Genomic DNA, 21,196 nt, shown 5'->3' on the forward strand with positions numbered 1-21,196 from the left:
GAAGCGGTGGAGCTCCGGTCCCGGAAGTGAGAAGTGTGATGGTCACGGCGTAGGGGAATGATGTGAAGAGCATCAGATGCAGGGTCGGCGGCAGCGGAATGGAAAAGGAGCGTTTGGACGAGGGACTTCCCCGCGGCGTGCCAGCGTGAGTATTCAAGGGCTGTCATGCTTTCGACGTTCGTCTCGAATTCCTCCGCAGAAAAAGGTGAGCAGGTGGAGCAGAGCCGCTGCGGATGCGGCCAGTCGCGGTCCTCGCACCGCGGATAATAACAGCCGGCTTCGGGTCATCGGTTGTTCTTGAAGTACTCAGCACGTCTCTTTGGTCCGGCGAGTGTGAAATGGCTTATTTAAACGATTTGATCATGTGTTCTGCTCTGCAGGCTGTGGGAACTTTCTGAGATCAAGGTGTCCCGGTATCCGCACGCCTGAAGACCCGCAGCTCTGACCCGACTGTCCTGTTTTAAGTCATCAGAAGGTCCGAAATGCTGTCTGCCCTGAAGAAGCTGGTCGGCTCGGAGCCTGGCCAGCTGAGGGACAAGAACATCCCTGCAGGGCTGCAGTCCATGAATCAGAGCCTGCAGAGACGCTTTGCCAAGGGCGTGCAGTACAACAGTAAGTTCATCTCGACTGAGCATCCCCCCTTTTTTTATACCATCAGGCTCTCTGCATGAAGCAGTATCTCCGTTCGAAGCCAGTTGTGGTCAGTCGGGTCATCTGATTAGTGCTTCTGAAAGATTTCTTTGGAGACACTTAACCCAAAGTTGCTCCAGGGGGGGACTGTGCCTGTAACTACTGATTGTAAGTCGCTCTGGATAAGGGCGTCTGGAAAATGCTGTAAATGTAAATGTTCTTTCATTGCCCTCAAGTGAAAATCGTGGTCCGGGGAGACCGGAACACTGGCAAGAGCACGCTGTGGCACCGGCTTCAGGGGAAGAAGTTTGGTGAGGAGTATATCCCCACTCAGGAGATCCAGGTCACCAGCATTCACTGGAACTACAAAAGTAAGACGGCTTTTGGCTTAACCTGCCCGTCACCGTATGTGTATGGAAATGTTTTTGCCTGTTTATAGTCATCAGGTTTTCGTGATCATATTAAATGTCATCACTTAAAGTAAATGTATACTTCCTTTTTTTAGAATGTCTGAAAATGATTGATGCATCTATAAGTGTCTATGTGAATCGAACCAGATAATAAAGTAACTTTATTTAAAGCTTTCTCCAGTCAGCATGAGTACAGCAGCACACAATTATTACATACTTAACATACTTAAAGCCCTTTGCAGTTTGCATTTGCTCAGAGCCTGATTGGTGATTTTGCCGATCAACTACCATCAAATCGATTAGATATCAGATAATGCATTCTTGACAATGCAGGGGACTGCTAGATGAAAAGCACGGTACAGCAGCGCTACAGCTGAAGTTCGGGATTATGGCTGGGTTTCATTGCGGACCGATGCATGTGACATGGTCACGGGTCACATGCACACACACCCCCCCCCCCATTCACCCTTCCCAACATCAGGGCCTTTCAGACTCACTTAAATACAGTGCTGGGCTTTAATGGTGGCATATCTTTGATGAAAAATATGTCATGTTTTTTGCTGCAGCAACTGATGATGTGGTGAAAGTAGAGGTATGGGATGTGGTGGATAAAGGTGAGTTGACGTTTCTCTTGGTTTTCTTCGTAATACATCCTTTGGCCACTTTATTAGAAACACCAATAAACAGCTTGTATGTCCACCCAATGTTAATATATTCTTGAAGTGGCCCAGGAGAATAGATGCCGTTATGGGTGTGGTTTTATGTATGAGGTGAACCCGTTTATGGTTTACAAGCGAGTGTTTACTTTATTTTTCTTGTTTCATTCATGCAACTCATGCAGGCCAAAAACACCCTCTCCCTGAAGGTGTAGGTGAGGCTGACTGTAGCTTTTAGAGCTGCTTGTGTTCACTGGGTGTGTTCCTTACTAATGTGTTGCTGACGTATCTGAATGCAAACATGCTGCAGCCATTTTTTGTATTATTTAATTCTCTTTTTATTGCATCTTTGCTTGATTCAGGTAGCACCCGCTTTTTTGTGGTGGACCCGCTGCCTAAATCAAAACCACAGAATGCAGACGTGTTATGCGCAGGGCTTTTTTCATTGCACAACAATTTTATTAATCAGTACTAGTAATAACACAGTTATGCAGGATAATACATTTTAATGAGCACATTTGGGACACATAGTCAACACATATATATATATATATATATATATATATATATATATATATATATATATATAAAAGTATTGATTTTTCTGGTTTAAAATGCTTTTCAGGCAAGTTAGTTATGTTTTCTTTTAACCTTGAGGTCAGAGATGTACTTGCTTTTAATTCCGAGGATAACGTCTGGCTTCCTGGTGTCATTACACGTATGGTGCCAGTACAGCATTGCGACTGCATCAACTACAAACTTCAGTCACACGTGCTCCTGTCATTTCTACCGGCACATATGCAAATCCGACATTAGCACGCTGGTGAGAAATCAGTGTATTCAGAGTCCTCTGGTGTGCCCCCTAGTGCAAGCCTCCAAAAGCTTGTGCGGTATAAGAATATGAACGACGTTTACAACTGAACACACGGTTTCAAAGCAAGTATATCTCTGGCCGAGGCCATTTTCTACTCACCGTAATAGAAAAGTCATGTGCTTGTTCTGACTTGCCTGTCGGCACAACGACACCGGCTTTTTGTGTGTAAATGTACCTTTGCTTGCAGGAAGAGGAAAAAAGAGGGGTGACAATTTGAAAGTAGAAAACGACCCGCAGGAGGTGAGGTCTTTGAAAGAGGTAGCGATGAAAATCCGAATATTACATAGTGGCGGAGTGCATTCTTCACCTATTCTCTGCTCGCACGTTTTAGCAGTCTGATAATGAAGTGGCCCTGGACGCCGAGTTTCTAGATGTTTACAAGAACTGCAATGGCGTGATCATGATGTTCGACATCACAAAGCAGTGGTAAAAATTTTTAACCAAAACATTTGTTTATTTATTTGTTAATAATATAATATTGGCATCCGGCAGCATTATGATTATTGGGTTTTTCCCGTCCTTCTTCAGGACATACAGCTACATTTTACGGGAATTGCCCAAAGTTCCCAATCACGTCCCGGTGTGCGTCCTAGGCAACTACAGGGATATGGGCGAGCACCGAGTCATACTGCCCGATGACATACGAGACTTCATTGCAGGCCTCAACAGGTACAGAAACAAAACTACACAGCATGATGTAGTGCAGCCAGACAAACTACTACAAGAGGGAAACTCATTTCTGAATTACTTGAGGAAAATAATCATATAAAGGAACAGAATCGCATAAATATAAAGAAATCAAATAATTCGATTGATCAGAGGGTTTCAAACCAAATATAATATACGTAGCTTACGAGTCCTGCGGCTGGGCCTGGATTGGTCCCTGAGCAGTGAGAGAGGACCATATATCTGGGAATGAACTGTGTTACCTTCTCTTTCTCAAGACCTCTGGGCTCATCTTACATCCACTATGCTGAGTCATCCATGAAGAACGGATTTGGCCTAAAATACCTGCACAGGTTTTTCAACATCCCGTTTTTACAACTACAGGTATGCTGTGCTCTCACCGGAGTAAATCATGCCGTATTTGTGGTTATGCACGTATTCTCTTGTTGTGTGTACAGGATGTTATGAGTTTCTTGCGCCTCAGATCCCAGCATTGGCTGGTTTGTTAGTAGTGGCTGTAATGGCAATGTGGATTTGCTTGGATCACGTTTTTTTTTGTGTGTGTGTGTGTGTGTGTGTGTGCATGCGCGTGAGAGAGTGGGGAATAACTCCCCCACCACAGTCACTTGATTGTTCTCACTGCTGCAGAGAGAGACTTTGCTGCGGCAGCTTGAGACAAACCAGCTGGACATCGATGCCACCCTGGAGGAGCTGACTGTGCAGCAGGAGACAGAGGACCAGAACTACAACATGTAAAGGCCTTCTTAATATAATTATATTTCCCAATAAGTCATCAGATGCACTTGACCATAAACATTATCTCATTCATTTGCAGTAATACATTTTTTTTTTTTCTGACTCAGATTCTTGGAGATGATGGACGTGCGTAAAGGTTACAGTTCCCCAGTGCCTGCTAATGGCCAGAGCCCTTCCTCTGGTTCCCAGTCCCCCAGCTCCAGCCCCGGGACCCCTCAGCCTCCCGTTCCCTCCCAGGGCCTGCAGTCACCGTCATCTTCTCCTTCTCCTCCTCCTCCACCACCTCCCATCAGCGCTGTAGCGGCTCCTCCTGTCCCCGAGTCCCAGGCTCCAGAGAACCCTCCTACGTCATCTGCAGCCATGCCTTCCCCGACAGCCCCTGCCCAGGCCCCTCCTTCGCAGAAGCGAAGCTTCATTTCTCGGCTATTTGGCTCGGCTTCTACCCCAGAGCCTCCTGCGGCCAAACCAGGTGAGTCTGGATCCCATCCCAGGCTCGTACTCGGTAGGCCTAAACTGACCTAAACCTTCAGTGAAGTTCTCCATTCAAAAACACCTTTTAGGTCTAGGCCTAGGCTTAGGCTTAATCCATAAAAGGCGAACCTGATCCGGTAAATTTAAACACAGCCTGTCTGTGTCTTTAAAATGCCGTAAACTATGGCAGATTAGGAATATACCACCGGTGCTGCTTGTTACAAATTGTAGGTGGAGGGAACGTAGCAGAGGGGTGGTGTGGGAGAATTTGGGAAGGTTGAAGATCACTGAAGCCTGTAGGTGTGAAAGCGCCCTTAACTTGAGTCCTAAAGGAATCTTAAAGAAATGTTCTCCCAAACTGTGGAAATGTTATGCCTCTGAATGGGAATATGTGAAGAATATGAGAATGTAAAAGATTTAACAGAGACGCCACATGACTCCAGAAGATTTAGCCTTCTGTAATTCAGGAGTACAGCTACTTCAAAGCACTAGCTAATGGTTCTTTATCTTTCAGCAGTCAGTTAGGCAGAATTTTAGAACTTGTTGGGACAGAAAATGTTAAGCTTCTTGTAGTGAGTCCAATTTTTTTCCCTCACCCACCCAGAATTCCAGTCTTTTGCCAAGTCAGCAGAGAGGCTGATCAATGGTCCTCATTGTACAAAAGGCATTTAAGAAAATAAGCTAAATGTCTTGCAGCCTACAGAGATGGCTCTTCCTTCATGTGGGTTACCCTGCGTATTTGTCTGTTTGAAAATTACTTTATTAAATTACGTTGCATTGCGTTTATAGAGACAATCGTTCCAAATAATAGGGTTTCTTTGATTTGGGTTTGTGCTTTTAGTTAATAATAAGAGCTATATGAATAAGTGAAAGGTCACCATATAAATAAATTAATTTTAAAAGTACACCAGTGGCCAGTAATGTGTAGGTGATCCTCTTCATTTTTAATTTCCATACTCCCCATCTGAATCAGATTCATTCAGAATGATTCAAGAACGTGGTCAAGCTGTCAGCCTGTTAAAATGATCTGGCACAGAAGGACACTTGAGTCATGCAGTTTTCCTGCATGAACATAGCATGTAATGTAAAGTCTGTTCTTTTTCCTCAGAGCCACCACCTTCTGCGTGCCCTGAAAAGGTCCAGAGCGTGGATGATTTCGTGCCAGACGACAGCCTTGATAGAAGTTTTCTAGAAGACAGCATTCCTGCCAAAGCCAGGGTGGAGCCGCAGATGACCCATGGTGTGGACAGTGATAGGTACAGTAGAAGGTCATGACAAAAAATGTAATAATATAAATCAGAAATATGTCAGTGTGTATGTAAATAAATGCTTTTGACCTACTGTTAATAATGGAATCCACGCATTATGTCTACATGGATATATAACTTTTTAAGTGATTTAATCTTCAGTTGAATGTATGCATTTCAGTTAAACTTTCATTTTAATGACTTGTTTCCCCCTAGTTTTAAAATGTTTAAAATTGTGCACCATGTGTCATTGACCAATAAGCAAAATTAGTAGCCCAGTAAATATTTCAGTAACCATAGCCGCCGTCTGCCCGCAGCGAGGCAGAAGGCCGCGGGGCAAACCCCATGGTTGCAGGATTCCAAGATGACTTAGATCTCGACGATGAAGAAACTTCGCCCCTTCCACCTCCTGACATCACAGCGCCCAGTAAAGACATCACGTTGTCCAGCGATGAGGATGTTGGTGAGCGTGGACTGACTGTAGCCCAGGATGAGGACCTGGTCGTTGAGTCAGACCTGCCCACGTAAGCGCAAACAAGAGTAATGGCAGGTTACATTAACTGGAGTAATTGCAAGTTCATGCAGGTTTTGCAAACTTTTAAAACATTTAACTATTGTGCCCATTTTAAGCCCATATGTATTAAATAGCTACACCAAGGTTAGATTTTAAAAGCCAAATTGTCAATAAATTATTTATTTGGTAAGAAACACTGGATGTAGATTTTTGTTTATATCATTTGAATTTGTTCCACACTACTTCTATGAACTTTTTGAAATAAGGATTAATTACCAAGTTTCGTAATGTCCACTTTAGCCTAATTTTAATGTGCTGTCTAGTGAAACCTTGTCAGCTGCTGTAAACCATCAAGGTTTATATTTAGAGATCCTTATGTTTTATTCCTACTGATTTTTTTAATAGCTTTTTAAATTTCAACTAACAAATTTGAGCAGGTTTATCAGGTTTGTCCTGATATATCTGGAATTTGTCCCCTTAATTAGTCATAAGGGGAAATGTTACCTACCGTTTCTCATGCTTTGTGTACCCAGAGGATTTCCCTAAAACATTATCTCCACCGACCGCCATGGCTCAAAAACGCAGTTGCTCTGTGATTGGATGTAAAAACAAGCACAAATGTTTTTTTTTTTTAGTTCAGTCACGCGAGACTCTGTAGAACCATTGGGTTCATTTTATTTTTTTTCCTGAAAAAACACAGACACGACTTGACTTGAGCTGTTGATGATGTAATTTCCGTGAATGCCCGTTCGCTTCTATAGGCTGCTTTCCTCCTCAATGTGTGACTGGCTAAAAGTGTCTGTAATTCAGCACAACTACTAAATTTGAGTCATTTACATTTTACATTTACAGCATTTATCAGACGCCCTTATCCAGAGCGATGTCTTACAATCAGTAGTTACAGGGACAGTCTCCCCCCGGAGCAACTTAGAGTTAAGTGTCTTGCTCCGGGACACAATGGTAGTAAGTGGGATTTGAACCTGGGTCTTCTGGTTCGTAGGCGAGTGTGTTACCCACCAGGTTATTACCACCCTTACCACCCTCTTCAGATACAGTATTTGGGAACCACTAAGGCTGATATAAAAGAAAATATAAAAGCTTTAACATTGAAAAGAATTAACATTGTTTTCTTTTCTTTTTTTTTTACAGTAAGGCCATAAATTCTCTGAGTGTCAAGGAAAAAGCCAAAAGTGCTGTTCCTGTGCCTCCTGATCAGACAGACAAGAGTGGCCGGAGCCGCACCACCGAAAGCTCGACCCCGTTGCCAGCACTGGGCCAGTCTGTTCAGCGCAGCAGGAAAGAGTCCGGTGGTGAGGCCGAGTCGTCCGACACCGACCATGAGGTGCCTGTTGCAAAGCAAATGCTCTCGTTTGTCATGGATGACCCTGACTTTGAGAGTGAAGGCTCAGACACAAAGGTCACGTCGGTAAGCAAAGAGTTAAAGGTTCACCCCGTTCACAATCCTCACCCATTCCTGAAACACCTCAGGTTAATTAACACTAAATACTGCATTAGGGCCATGCATTGCTCACGCTCTTGTGGTTCTGTCCTGTCTGCATGCCTGTCGTTATGCAAGTGTGCCATGAGCATAGTTAAGGTTCATAAAATTTAAATAACTAAATCGGTCTCGATCTCTGTTCCTTTTAAGCAGAATTGTTCAGCCAAGAGGTTCAAAACTAAATTCTCTTGCTGGTTTTTACTTTCTGAACTTCAGCTAGTCGCAGTGGTGCCCTAGTGGGTAAGGAAGCGGACTCACGATCGGAATGTTGCAGGTTTAAATCCCGAACCGTCCCCACACACTGCTCCCCAGGCGCCTGTCATGGCTGCCCACTGCTCACCAAGGGTGGTGGTTAAAAGCAGAGGACATGTTTCGTTGCTATCACTTCACTTTCACTTCTGATTCATAGATGCTAGTCTACTACCACACACATATTATATTGGATAAGAGCAGAATTTCAGATTAACCCTCCAAACACACTAATATCTGCCTTAGTTCAATCTGATTGGGTGCATGCTTCTCGTTCGCAGGTCTCTTTCCCAGTCAGGGCCGATGTGTCTGACCTTTCTGAAGATGATGCTCCTGCCAGGATGCCAGAGCCCCTGAAACCCACTATGCTCTCGTTTAAAAACAAGGACGAGAATGACCTGTTTGACCTTGGCTTTGAAGAGAAGTCCACCAAAAGCAAAGACAGCAGTGACGACCAAGATGGTGAGAAAATAGCGTTGCTGTATATCGTACAGATTGCCATCCAGAGAATTCGTTTAATGTGTGAATCCCTTTGTTTCATTTGTCCTAGTAAAAGAAAGCAAGCACTCTAGCAAAGAGAAGAAGAAAAAGAAAAAGAAGACTAAAGAGGTAATTTGGCATGAGAAGAACAATATGGTCAAGACGTTGATGGAAGATTATTGAAATGGTTGCCTGTGTACATGTTCATGTCACATTTTCCAGGATGAAGACAAAAGCAGCAAGAAACGGCACAAACACAAGAAAAAGGAGAAGGAGGACACAGGAACCGGAGACGAGGAGAAGAAGAAGAAAAAATCCAGATCCAAGAAAGGTGGAGACTTGGACGACCTGGAGTCTTTCCTGGCAGGAGGGGAGGGACCTATGAAGCGGGATGACGGAGACTACGAGGAGCTGTAGAACCCCAGGTTCCTCTGAGGGTCATGAAGCCATTGAATCTGTAACCCAGGGAACCCTGGAACATCCAACGCCGTTTCACTTCAGCACTGTCCGAGTTTGTTACACGTCTGACCGAGCGAAAGGGCACGGATTTCAGAAAGTTAATGCTACTGAGGACTAAAGTATTTTTCATGACTGATTTCAGAAGAGGAAATGTTTTAATTTGCCAGAAAAAGATGACTAGTCTTTTCTTTCTTAATGTCCATCACTCCAATTTTTGGCTGCTGTTGTTAGTTCTGCTGTGGAAATGACTGTAATGCATGTTTGTTGTTGTCGGACGCCATCTTTATCTGACACTGTGCAAGTAACAGACTGTCTGTAGATTATCTGTCTATTCGTGTATGAATTGTTTTGTTTTGCAAAGAAACGAGTCCAGGAGGCGTCCGCATTTGCCTTCTGTCACGGTGGTTTGTATTTTTACTTTTTGCTGAATGTGCCATCTCAAGGAAAAACTACGGAGAATAGCTACATGCCTACCTAAAATCTGATTTTATTATCTGCTGTTCTTTTTTTAGTGCTGTGTATTATACGAACAATAATAACCCAAACTGCAGCGTTTACTAAAACTCAGTGTAACTGTTGAGTTGTACTTATGCACTTTTTTTTTTTGCTGTGTTTTGCCACCACTCTCATTTAATGCTCCGCTTTCTCATCCATCTTGAGAAGTAATTTGTAGTTATGGACAAGTTGTTGATCAATTCAAAAATGATTTTTTTTTTGTTTTTTTTTGTATTCTTTTACTTGAACATATACATGGAGCTAAAATGTGTTGCCAACACTTCCAAAAGATTTTCAGGATGGCCTCAGGCTAAATATATGGTTCTATAGAGAATGTTGTCCTCTGATAGGAGCCAACTATATTTTTGTTGTTTACCTATTGTCTAGTGCAACTTCAGTATGTTCACATCCTAAAGAAAATACGCCACGTAAAGTTTCATTGTATTTATTTTACATCCATAAAATCCATTGGTCTACTGCAATGTGAATAAAATTGCACAAAGCGTGTAATAAATAGAATTTTTACTTTTTGGCTGGCTTCTTTGTTTTCTTTTTTCTTTTTCAAATGGAAATGCAGTACAAATTATCAAATAAAATGTATCTAGTGTAAGATGAGAAGTCTGCAATCGGAGGATTTCGTGTTTATGATTTATGCATTTGACAATAAACTATAAGTATCCAAGATTGATTAAACCAAATGTAAATAAACATATTAGATGCTGCTATAGCGTCTTGTCGTTAGTTCTGTGCAAATAAGTAATCTATTATCTGAAGGAGTGTAGGAACTGCTTTCTTGGTAACTTTGTACTCAAGAGCTTAATCTCCTGGATCCCAAGATGGACCCCTTAAAAGATGTAGGCAAGTCCTTAATTCATGCACACCATAAAACATCTTTAAAAAATGTCCAAAATATTTCCCAAGCATGTTGTTTTTGGTATTAAATGCATGCAAATAAATTAATTAAATGCCTTTATAGCCATGGTGGTCATTTTCATTCTCTTCCATCTAGGTAAACAAAGAAAAAAAATCAACTCATGTAAATGAATAAACTGAAATGAATTCTTAAATTGTTTTATAAAAAATATATATAAGAAATATGTTTCATGCTTATGAGTATTCTGAAAGTGCATGTTTTACCTTTTCCTTTTTTAGTAGTACCTAAAATGAAGAAAGAACAAATCATTTAGTTGTTATAAATATGGAAGAATCATTAATCTATGCATTCATAGACCAAAAATGGAACTAAAGTACTGAAGTTCCACATCCTTTTAAGGTTGCATTTGAAGTAAAAGATCCATCATCCATGATGCACTAAAGTGAAAGTGAAGTGATTGTCATTGCAAAAAACTCCAGCACAGCACACAACGAAATGTGTCCTCTGTATTTAACCCATCACCTTTGTTGTTCAGTGTGTGGTGACTAGGGGTGTTGAAATTAATTGTATAATCGATGCATCGCGATGCAGATGTGCATCGATATTGCATGGATACAATGCAGAACATAATCGATTACGTCATAAGGATCTACAGAGAGTCTCACGCTGCGCGCCGTATTTTCACACGACAAATAGTCCAAGCCGGCTTCGAAACACACACACGAAGCAGGAATAGAGAACATTTTTCCAAAGAAAATGTCTAATTTCTGATGTTGATAAAACACTGAAAAACTGACATTTACATGCTTATTTACTGTCGATTTGTATAGTAGAACAATAGGCAGTATAGTGCTGGTAGTGGTAGTTAGTAGTGTTGGCCAGCGTAATCAGAAGGTTGCCGGTTCGACTCCCGATCTTCCAAGGTGCCACTGAGCAAAGCATCATCACACACACCCTGCCCCCCGGGCGCCTGTCATGGCTGCCCACTGCTCACCAAGGGTGTTGGTTAAAAGCAGAGGACATATTGCGTTGTGTCACCGTGTGCTGTGCTGTAGTGTTTCACAATCACTTCATTTTCATTTTAATGTCAGTTGAATTTTTTACCTTCTGTCACTGCAGTGAAATTAGACATGTTGTTTTGAAAAGTTACTAGTGGTCACAGGCAGCTATCTTGGAAGAGAACAATACAAACATTTCTGCTCATTGTAGATAATCAAAGAGTCCACACAGGCGTATGACAGCTTTAACTCTTGTATTTGAAAACATCATGTGATCGTAAACAATTTATGGCATTCATCATGATGCTTCAGTATCGAGGCAATGATAATCATAATTGAATTGTGAGACCACTGAAGGTTCACGCCCCTAGTTCGGAATTCAAACCGGCAACCTTCCGATTACGGGTCTGCTTCCCTATCAATTTGGCCACCACTACAAATGTGGCCACTACATAAATGGCACAAGAGGGTAAGGAAGTGGATTCATAACTGGAAGATTGTTCAAATCCCGAACCACCAAGATGCCACTGAGGTCCCCTTGATCAAGGTACCGTGGCCACACACTGCTCTCTGGGCGCCTTTCTTGGCTGCACACTGCTCACCAAGGTGATGGGATAAATGCACAATGACACATTTCGTTGTGTCACTGTGAGCTGTGCTGCAGTGTTTCACAATGACACCAGCATTCAGTTTGTAAAAATTACCTGTAACCACAATTTATATACAAACAGTGCAGAAAATGACACAACACAGACAACAGGATTACATACAATTACGGACAGGTAAAAACAAAGCAAGACAAGATCAGGAAAAAATAAAAAGCACAGAGCAGAAGCACAGTGCAAGCAGGACAACAACTATACACCTTTCCATAATGGTGCTTATTTTTACAGTCACTGCTGGTCAGCAAAGGTCCACAAATGAAAACATGTCCAACTGACCACTGATGAAAGTCTGGCAGCAGTAGCACAGTCAAAGGAAAGGAAATTGCTAGGACAATTCCTAATAATTTAGCTATATAAATATATAATGTAACTATAATATGCTAATATATACACAATATACACAATACTATATGATAATTTATACACTAATATATTTAAATAGTTATAAATATATTAGTGGCACCGCCACTGAGGGTCCACCGTGCATGCAAAGTACCATCTCCACACACTGCTCCCCTGTGTGCACTGGGTGCCTGTGCTGTTGTGTGGCCCATGTGACAACTGATCACTTTCAGTTATTGATTTTTTTTTCCAAATATCTTTGTAGTATACAATTCCTATATGTGCAGCAGAAACAGAGATACTGACATTATATTACTGTCAGGATTGACGACACCTGGACACATCACCTGTGCCAAATCCGGACAGCCATGAAAAGCCTGTGACTCTGCCCCTCTGCAGGGACGGCATTTTCGTGGACTGTGTGTGAACTTGACCTGTTCCTGTGTGTTTTGAGTTCTGGCAATCGCCACACGCCTGCAGGCATTTTCACTGTTTTTCGGCCACCGAGCCTCATTTATTTGTGTTTTCTTAATCAATCCCTCTACCAGAATGTCCCGCCTCTGCGCCTCCTTCCCCTGTCAGCTTGCCGGCGTGACACAATGCCGTCCCTCTCACCAAAAGAGCAGAGGAAAGAAGCAGAGGAAGAGAACGACTGAGAAGAACTCAGCCAAGGGAAGGCGGGAAGATGCACAGCGAGACGTGCCGGTATATGATCCTCCTGTCCCGGTTGAATGCTTTCTTCCCAGCGAGCCATGGCGCGCGGCGCCGTGTGATGACGTCAACCCCGGGAGACTCCGCGAAACCAGGAAGCGGCAACGGAGGCGTTCCGCCAGCTCAGAGATGGGCGGGCTCCAGACAGAATGGAGCAATGCAGGGTGGACGACCCTCGGGAGCACCGGTGGGAGGACACAGACAGCGAGAGCGAAGATGACGTGGATTGGTGGGCGGTTGGGGCCGGGATGGCTCCGCCCATCGTGCCCGTCCAGGATCGTCACAAGGCTCGTGGAGACCCAAGTCCCTTCCAGAGCTGTGAGGACCACAAGGAAGACGACAGCGACGCAAGGGTAAGCTGGTGGAACAAGGCGGCGGGAGGTCGTCAGCCAGCAACTGCGCTGCCATGACTGACTCGCAGGGAATCTGCCCACCCAACTCCAGTCACGAACCTGCCTTTCCTCTGCCCGGATGTTCCCCAGCTGAACGGCAGCGCAGCACCAGCTCCCCCGCCTGCTGTAGAGGACGTCCACCACCCTCCATGCCACACACCCACCACCATCTTCACCAAGCGCCCAGCCCGCTGTGGGACATACCCATGGTCCCGGGACCCTTCAGTGGAGCAGCAGGTACATGCCAGTTTTTTATAACATCCTGTTGCGTGTACTTTGCTGCTCTTCCCTCCCTTTCAGACGTGGAGAAGATCACCACCATCCTCACAGGTCTGACTGGGTCAGCATGGGGTTGGGGCGCAGCCCTTTAGCATCAGTGAGAGGCGGACCAAATGAGTTTTCGGGACTTCCTGGGGAGACTGAGGGCGAAGTTTGATCGGCCAGAGCCAGAGCCTGAGCCAGGGATCAAACTCTGCCCCATCACAACACCCAGCACCAGTCAGGATCCGGTGTAAGAAGGCCCAGCACTGGTGGGTGGTGAGAAGGTCATGCCCTCCGAGATCCTGACTGTGCCCCCTGAGGAGGTCCCGGAGAGCCCAGAGAGGGAGCCAGATGACCCTCTCTTCTGTCTGTCTCTGTCTGTTTGTGTGTGTATGGTTTATGTGTCCATATGTGTCCATATTCCTGACCCGACTGTGCTGGTCCAGGAGGGGAGGGTGGGTGGGGAAGCAACAGAGCTGGGTCCTCCGGTAGCCGGTATGGAGGGCAGGCCAGGCATGGGCCTGGGTCCGTCTCCAGAGGGGCAGTGTGCCATAGAGCCCACTGGTATGCATGAGGACCCAGCTGGGACAGGCAAGCCCCCACCTTGGCACCAGGGATGTGTAGCGAGAGGGGCTGCATGTGCCCAGAAGGAATTAGCCTGGAGTGCTGTGAATGGTCTCCGGAGGCTCCGGGACCACCTCCCTGCACGGTGCAGGAGAGAAGCTGGCCGCTCTGCCTGTGGGGACGTGCAGCAAGAGGGGCTGCATGGTTCCAGAAGGCACCATATAGGGGTGCCGTGAATGGTCTCCGGAGGCTCCGGGAACGCCTCCCAGCGTGGTGCAGGGAGAGAAGCTGGCCGCTCTGCCAGTGGGGACGTGCAGTGAGAGAGGCTGCATGGTCCCAGAACGCACCAGACAGGGGTGCCCTGATGGGAGGGACTACCTCCCTGCACGGGGCAGGGAACGATGCAAGACCTGGATTTATGTGTGCAGGTTGGAGGGACCGGGGCTGCCATGCCGGACCACACCGGGGTGCCAGCCTGAGGGACCGGGGTCGCCATGCCGGACCACGCCAGGGAGCCAGCCCGAGGGACCGGGGCCGCCATGCCGGACCACGCCGGGGTGCCAGCCTGAGGTACCGGGGCCGCCATGCCGGACCACGTTGGGGAGCCAGCCTGAGGGATCGGGTCCTCCAAGGGGAGGACACAGCTGGGCAGGAGCACTGTGGTTGCCTCCACCCGCCCCGCCACCTCCACTGATGGTACTACTGGGGCTCCGAGGACATAGCCCTTGGGGGTGGGACTCTGTCAGGATTGACGGCACCTGGACATATCACCTGTGCCCAATCCGGACAGCCATGAAAAGCCTGTGACTCCACCCCTCTGCAGGGACTGCATTTTCGTGGACTCTGTGTGTGAACTTGACCTGTTCCTGTGTGTTTTGAGTTCTGGCAATCGCCACACTCCTGCGGTAATTTTCCCCTGTTAAGTTTCACTGCTTTTCATCCACCAGGGTGCGTTTATTTGTGTTTTCTTAATAAATCCCTCTCCCAGAATGTCCCGCCTCTGCGCTTCCTTACCCCGTCAGCGTGACAATTACAAAATGGACAATTATTTTAACTATTTGCTAATTCAGGTTATATTTTCATAAAATAATCTACATGAAATAATATATGTTATATAATGTATATTAACATGTATACATAAGCACGTGTTATATTGACAATCAATTTAAAACTTAAAGACTAAATGCCTATATAATGCATATTTGCAGAAATATTGAAGGAAATAGCCTTATGATGGAGTGATGGGGAGATAAAAATAAAAGAAATAGAATTTACTGAAAATTACTGCCAGATTAATATTTATGAAACAGCTTGTTTTCTGCACAGACCTTATCAGATGTATCAACTGGTTGGTGTGTGTGTGTGTGTGTGTCTGTGTGTGCTTATATAAAAACCACAAACCCCAAAACCACAATTTCTGCACTACTGCTTACGCAGTCATTTTTTATTTTTTTAATAAATAAGTTTTATTCCTATGTTTAAACTGTTTTAAAAGCAATAAAACAAGCGATTTCTACAATTTATGAAGTAGAACTTTGACCGTTCATGGGATAATTCTGTGTACAGGCAGAAACTATATGAATAAAATATCAAATGTTTTACGAAACATAAGGCAGATATACTTACTGCTTGTGTAAAAGCATGTAGCAATCGGAGCCAGCAGGAGCAGGAGGAACACACCCCAGCGCAGGATGTCCCAGATGTTCAGCAGAACGGCTGCCAGAGAAACACGCACCAACAAGGTCAGCAAGACAGATATTTTGTCAAGTTGCTGCAGAAGTTTCATTTCTGTTAGCAGACCACAGCTTCGACTTTCCTTCAGATGGACTTAAAGATTACATGGTGGAGATTTAGATTTAATTGCTTCTCAGAAGGTTCAAATTATTCGCCCATTTAAGCAAATAAATAAATAAATAATAAACTAAAATATCAACATATTGATTAAAGAACTTTCAAATGCATGATTAGAGATTTGAGTGGAGAACCTTCATATCAACAGATATGTTGACAATGTGTGCAATCAAAAGAAGTCATCTGACTACCTGAATGTACAGAAATTTCAGGCTTTTATATCAGCGATTTTATTTCCTTCTTGATGGCCCTGGGGGCATTTCTAGACGACAATGTTTGTGTAATGGTGCTTCAGAGCAGGAAACATCATGAATTGGTAACCCTGTCTTCGGGCTGCGTTGGAGAACACTTTGTGCAGTGGATCGCCTCTCCCAAAAAATCTCTCAAAATAAACGTTGTTCTACCTAATAGAGAACGCTTGACCATTTTTGACAGGGTAGTGTACTTGAGGTCAGTGAAAGTAGAAGTAGTACAGAAGATTTGAATGTGCCATGGGGGACGTGTGAGGATTCTGGCACAAATCTTCCATTCTTACAAGAAGTGGGGTCAACAAGGTAGACGTATAGATCCTAACCCAATATTCCTCTATGGTGTTAATGGTGTTAATGAAGATGTGGTTTTTATATGTTATACGACATAATGCTCCACAGAGTTTATTACATTTCATATTATTGAAGAAACTAATTACATGTTATCTATGTTATATATGTTTAATGCAATGGTGTCCACGATCAGACTTTTGATTTTGAATCTTGAATGGCAAAAATCGTACGACTGAGCAGCACTCACCATGGGCCAAGTACATTTCGTTAAGTTTCATGAGGGTCTGGTTCCCAAGCAGCAGACCACACCAGTACACTCCCTCTCCATGCGGCAGGCTCTCAACGGTCACTGTGAAGCTGTTTTTGTCCTGCTGGACCGACACACTATTGTCCTCCACAAACTCCACCTCTGACCAAAAGGCAATGCCGGTGCAGCACAGCTCTGAGTCCTGCTTACACCAGACTCTTGGCAGGGCTTCATATGCAGAGTTGTAGGGGCAGTTTATCACCCTTGAATTCTTTGAATAACACGTTCCTGTGAATTTGGTAAAATCCAAATATTAGTCTGTAAGTCGTGGCGCTATAAAAATGCATATAATAAAAAGCCCTACCTGTGAGTACAAGCAGGAGCAGAGATAAAAACGTGTCCATTGCAACAACTCAAATATCACCCCAATGGCCCCGGTCCCTCAGGCAAAGAACTGCATGTAGAGGTAGGAAGTAAGATTTACAGGAAATGCTGCATACTTAAATAGTATATGCAACTACCTCTTTTTTTTTTTGTTGTTTATTCTCTCTCTCTCTCTCTCTCACGCACAGACACACTTTTCTTTACACTGTTTCTTAAAGTCACTGAGGAAGCGCAACAGTTACTTTCTGCGCAGTTTTTCAGTTCTTATGCCCGCACTCAGGCTGAATAAACAAGTCAACTTTTAAACAAGTCAACTCTAAATAAATTAAACCACTTGATCATGTTTCTGCCTGTTACACACCATATGCTTACGCAGCTGTATTTTTTTAATTTGTCCAATTATTGTCAAAGAAGATTTTAAAAAATGGCATATGCACACAAACGTATCAAATAAAACGACATCATATGGGCGGGGTGTAACATGAAATTAAATTAATGAGTTGCACAGTAAATTTTCACACTGTGGATTTCACAGACGGTAATGGGCATAACCTTACAGAATTTAATAAATTCATGACATGGACTACAAAGAAAACCATGCGATGCAAACTCAGTAGTCAGACCCATACATCACGTATGCATTTCTGTAGCCACAGCGGTTCTTTTTAATGTTTAAAGAAATGTTTTTTGTTACTGCTTGGCTGTAAAGGCGCCCATAAAGCTTCTCACTCCTCGATATGAGCAGAAGTACTCTTCAGCAACAAGCAAAGAAGATTGCATCAATGTAGGCATTCACATTGCACAGATCTGTCTTCTAGATGACTGTGGTCACAGTACCGTATCTGCACGTTCATATGTAGTGAGGAAGTAAGGTTCCCTGGACACCACCCATGGCAATTTCCTCACAATTCCCTTCACACCACTGCTTCTCCCACTTGTTTAACAGCTCTTCATTTGATTTCCATGCAATCTCAATTTCTTCTCCGGTGAACATCCTTCTCATTGTCATATATATCGCCCTCCAGGGTCACTTGGGACCTTTGTTGATTAATTGGACAGCATTTTCTCCTTAGACACCCCCTTGACCAACAGCAACATCTCTCCCACACACAAAGGAGGGAATGTCCTGGACCTTGTCTTCAGTCGTCCTTCTCCAACTTCCGACCTTTCTTCCACTCCACTTCACATCTCTGACCACCACTTCCTGACCTTCTCACTCACTCTACCTATCCATGACTATCTCCCATCCATACTTCATTTGACACAACCTTCACACTGTCTCACCTTCATCTGTATCTTCCTGCATCCTACATCTCCCTACCTCATTCTTCTCCACTAGAGACAGCCACTAACTCTTTCCTCAACTCTCTTTCCCTTTCTATGGATCACCTCTGTCCTCTATCTTCTAAACCCAAAAGGACTTCTTCCCCTGCGCCCTGGCTCTCCGATACATTGCACAGCAATCGAAGAGTAATTCGAGCAGCGGAGAGAATATACAAGAAATCACAACTTGACTCAGACTTTCTGTATTATCAGAATCTTCTAAGCAAATTCGCCACTAACCTCACTGCTGCTAAAACTGCTTTTTACAAGGCAAAACTGGAAGCCCCTGTCCACAAAATCCCACAACATATTTTCATCTCTACTCAACCTTCCGACTCCCCCTGCCCCATCTTCCCTAACTGCTGATGATTTTGCCAACTTCTTCACAGGGAAGATTGAACAAATCTGTTAGACGTCCTCCACCACAAATCCTACTGCTAGCCAGTCTGGCTTCAGGACAGCTCATTCTACTGAGACTGTCCTTCTGGCTGTTTCTGAGAAGTAACATGCGGCCAGATCAGCAAAACTGTCATCAGTTCTTGACCTCTCTGCAGTATTTGACACAGTTAACCACAAGACTCTCTTGTCTATCCTGAAGAGGGTTGGAGTTCAGGGCTCAGCATGGCAGTGGTTTGCTTCCTACCTTGATGAGCAATTTTACCAAGTGACTTGGAAAGGATCCACCTCTACCTCACGTAGACTCTCCACTGGTGTCCCTCAAGGCTCGGTGCTAGGTCCTCTCCATTTCTCCCTCTACACGAGATCACTTGGTGAGGTCATTTCCTCACATGGATTATCCTACCACTGCTATGCTGACGACACACAACTCATCTTCTCTTTTCCTCCCTCTGATCTACATGCTGCTTCCAAATCTCTGCATGTCTAACCGACATCTCGTCTTGGATGGCAGCCCATCACCTCCAACTCAATCCCACCAAAACTGAACTAATATTCATTCCAGCAGATTCTTCACCACATCAGGATCTTGCTATTTACCTGAACAACTCACAGCTCTCTCCTTCTGCAACAACCCGCAACCTTGGCGTAACAATAGACAACCAACTCTCCTTCTCAACTCACATCAGCAACCTTTCCCGCTCATGTAGATTCCTCTCTACAATATCAGACGAATCCGCCCTTATCTGTCAACACAGGCCACCCAACTACTGGTTCAGTCCTTAGTAATCTCAAGACTGGACTACTGTAACTCCCTTCTAGCTGGTCTACCACTATGTACCATCCAACCTCTACAACTAATACAAAATGCAGCAGCACGACTAACCTTCAACCTTCCCAAATTCTCCCACACCCCTCTGCTACGTTCCCTCCACTGGCTCCCAGTAGCTGCACGCATCAGGTTCAAAATACTGATGCTGGCCTACAAAGCCAATCATGGAGTAGCACAATCCTACCTCACAGCCCTTATTACACCTCGCACTGCACCTCGTATACTCCGAGCCTCCAGTACTGCTCGCCTGCACCCTCCATCTCTGAAGGTAAAAGGAAGACATTCATCTAGACTCTTCTCCGTCATGGCCCCTCGGTGGTGGAATGAACTTCCTCTCGAGGTCAGAACAGCTCAGTCACTGAGCACCTTCAAACGACAGCTCAAGACCTTCCTCTTTATAGAATATTTCGATTAAATTATAATTTTCTTGTTGTCGAACTTGTGTACAGAATCTACAACAGAGTGAATAAAAAGATTGTATTCATAGTTGGGGTCCTAGTGAACCGGAATTGATCTCTTCATCGATGGTAACTTGAAAGCATGTTGTAAGTCGCTCTGGATAAGGGCGTCTGCCAATTGCCGTAAATGTAAATGTAAATGTAAATCTAGACTCTTCTCTGTCTCTGTCCCTTGTGGTGAAATGAACTTCCCCTTGAAGTCAGAACAGCACAGTCACTGAGCACTTTGAAACGGCAGATCAAGACCTCAATCTTTCTCTTTAGAGAATATTTAGATGTATGTATAGAAACTACAACATAGTATATAAACAGATGGTATTCATAGTTGGGGGTCCTAGTGAACCAGAATTGATCACTTAATCGATGGTAACATGAAAGCACATTGTAAGTTGCTCTGGATAAGGGCATCTGCCAAATGCCTTAAATGTAAATTTAAAGGTAAAACTGCACCTAATCTGTCTGGTTCTTACATGCTTCATTCTTTCTGTTTTTCTGTCCAAGGGCACAATGTAAAACTGGTTCATGTGTATTCACCTTCATGGCCTTTATCAGATGCCCTTATATAGGGCGACTTACAATCAGTAGTGACAGGGACTATCCCTCTGGAGACACTCAGGGTTACGTGTCTTGTTCAGGGACACAATGGTAGTAAGTGTGGTTTGAACCTGGGACTTTGTGGACTTTTGGTTCCTAGCAGGAAAGGGTCTAACCCGCTAGTAGGATTGTGTATTGGCAAGGATCTTAAAATACTATTATATATCATGATATATTCTGACATATTGAGATATTCTACAGTACACTGAAAGTGTAAAAACTGTTTGATGAGGTCTAAGTAATTAGGAACCTGGGTGTCTGTTTACTTGTTCGGGCCCTTTAGAGTATTTTTGAGTATTAAAAACAAACCGTAAACAGGCAAAGACAGGTGGCGGAGTTTTTACTTGGAAAGGTTCT

General features: G+C 44.1%; 1 protein-coding gene across 4 annotated transcripts; it reads left to right on the plus strand.

Moving 5' to 3' along the window:
* The first annotated feature begins 6 nt into the window (after positions 1-6).
* Positions 7-9,937, plus strand: rabl6b (RAB, member RAS oncogene family-like 6b). Of its 4 annotated transcripts, none has more exons than XM_028995657.1 (17): positions 7-145; positions 381-612; positions 867-1,001; positions 1,607-1,654; positions 1,882-1,911; positions 2,758-2,810; positions 2,902-2,996; positions 3,099-3,239; positions 3,515-3,620; positions 3,885-3,988; positions 4,100-4,461; positions 5,572-5,719; positions 6,028-6,234; positions 7,374-7,650; positions 8,253-8,433; positions 8,522-8,580; positions 8,674-9,937. In XM_028995657.1, exons 2-17 carry the CDS (start codon positions 483-485, stop codon positions 8,866-8,868), a joined length of 2,271 nt encoding a protein of 756 aa, XP_028851490.1. In that variant the 5' UTR covers positions 7-145; positions 381-482; the 3' UTR covers positions 8,869-9,937. The 4 variants fall into 4 exon arrangements, with proteins under 4 accessions (XP_028851490.1, XP_028851491.1, XP_028851492.1 ...); XM_028995658.1 differs by having other exon boundaries at positions 2,905-2,996; XM_028995659.1 differs by lacking the exon at positions 1,882-1,911.
* Positions 9,938-21,196: the final 11,259 nt, after the last annotated feature.

Source organism: Denticeps clupeoides, chromosome 11, assembly GCF_900700375.1.
Source record: "Denticeps clupeoides chromosome 11, fDenClu1.1, whole genome shotgun sequence".
NCBI classification, from domain to species: Eukaryota; Metazoa; Chordata; class Actinopteri; order Clupeiformes; family Denticipitidae; genus Denticeps; species Denticeps clupeoides.

Coding starts and splice junctions, on each gene's coding strand:
- rabl6b (XM_028995657.1), top strand. CDS start 483: ATGCTGTCTGCCCTGAAGAAGCTGGTCGGCTCGGAGCCTGGCCAGCTG. Junction 3,240..3,514: donor TTCATTGCAGGCCTCAACAG/GTACAGAAACAA, acceptor CTCTTTCTCAAG/ACCTCTGGGCTCATCTTACA. Junction 7,651..8,252: donor CAGACACAAAGGTCACGTCG/GTAAGCAAAGAG, acceptor TCTCGTTCGCAG/GTCTCTTTCCCAGTCAGGGC.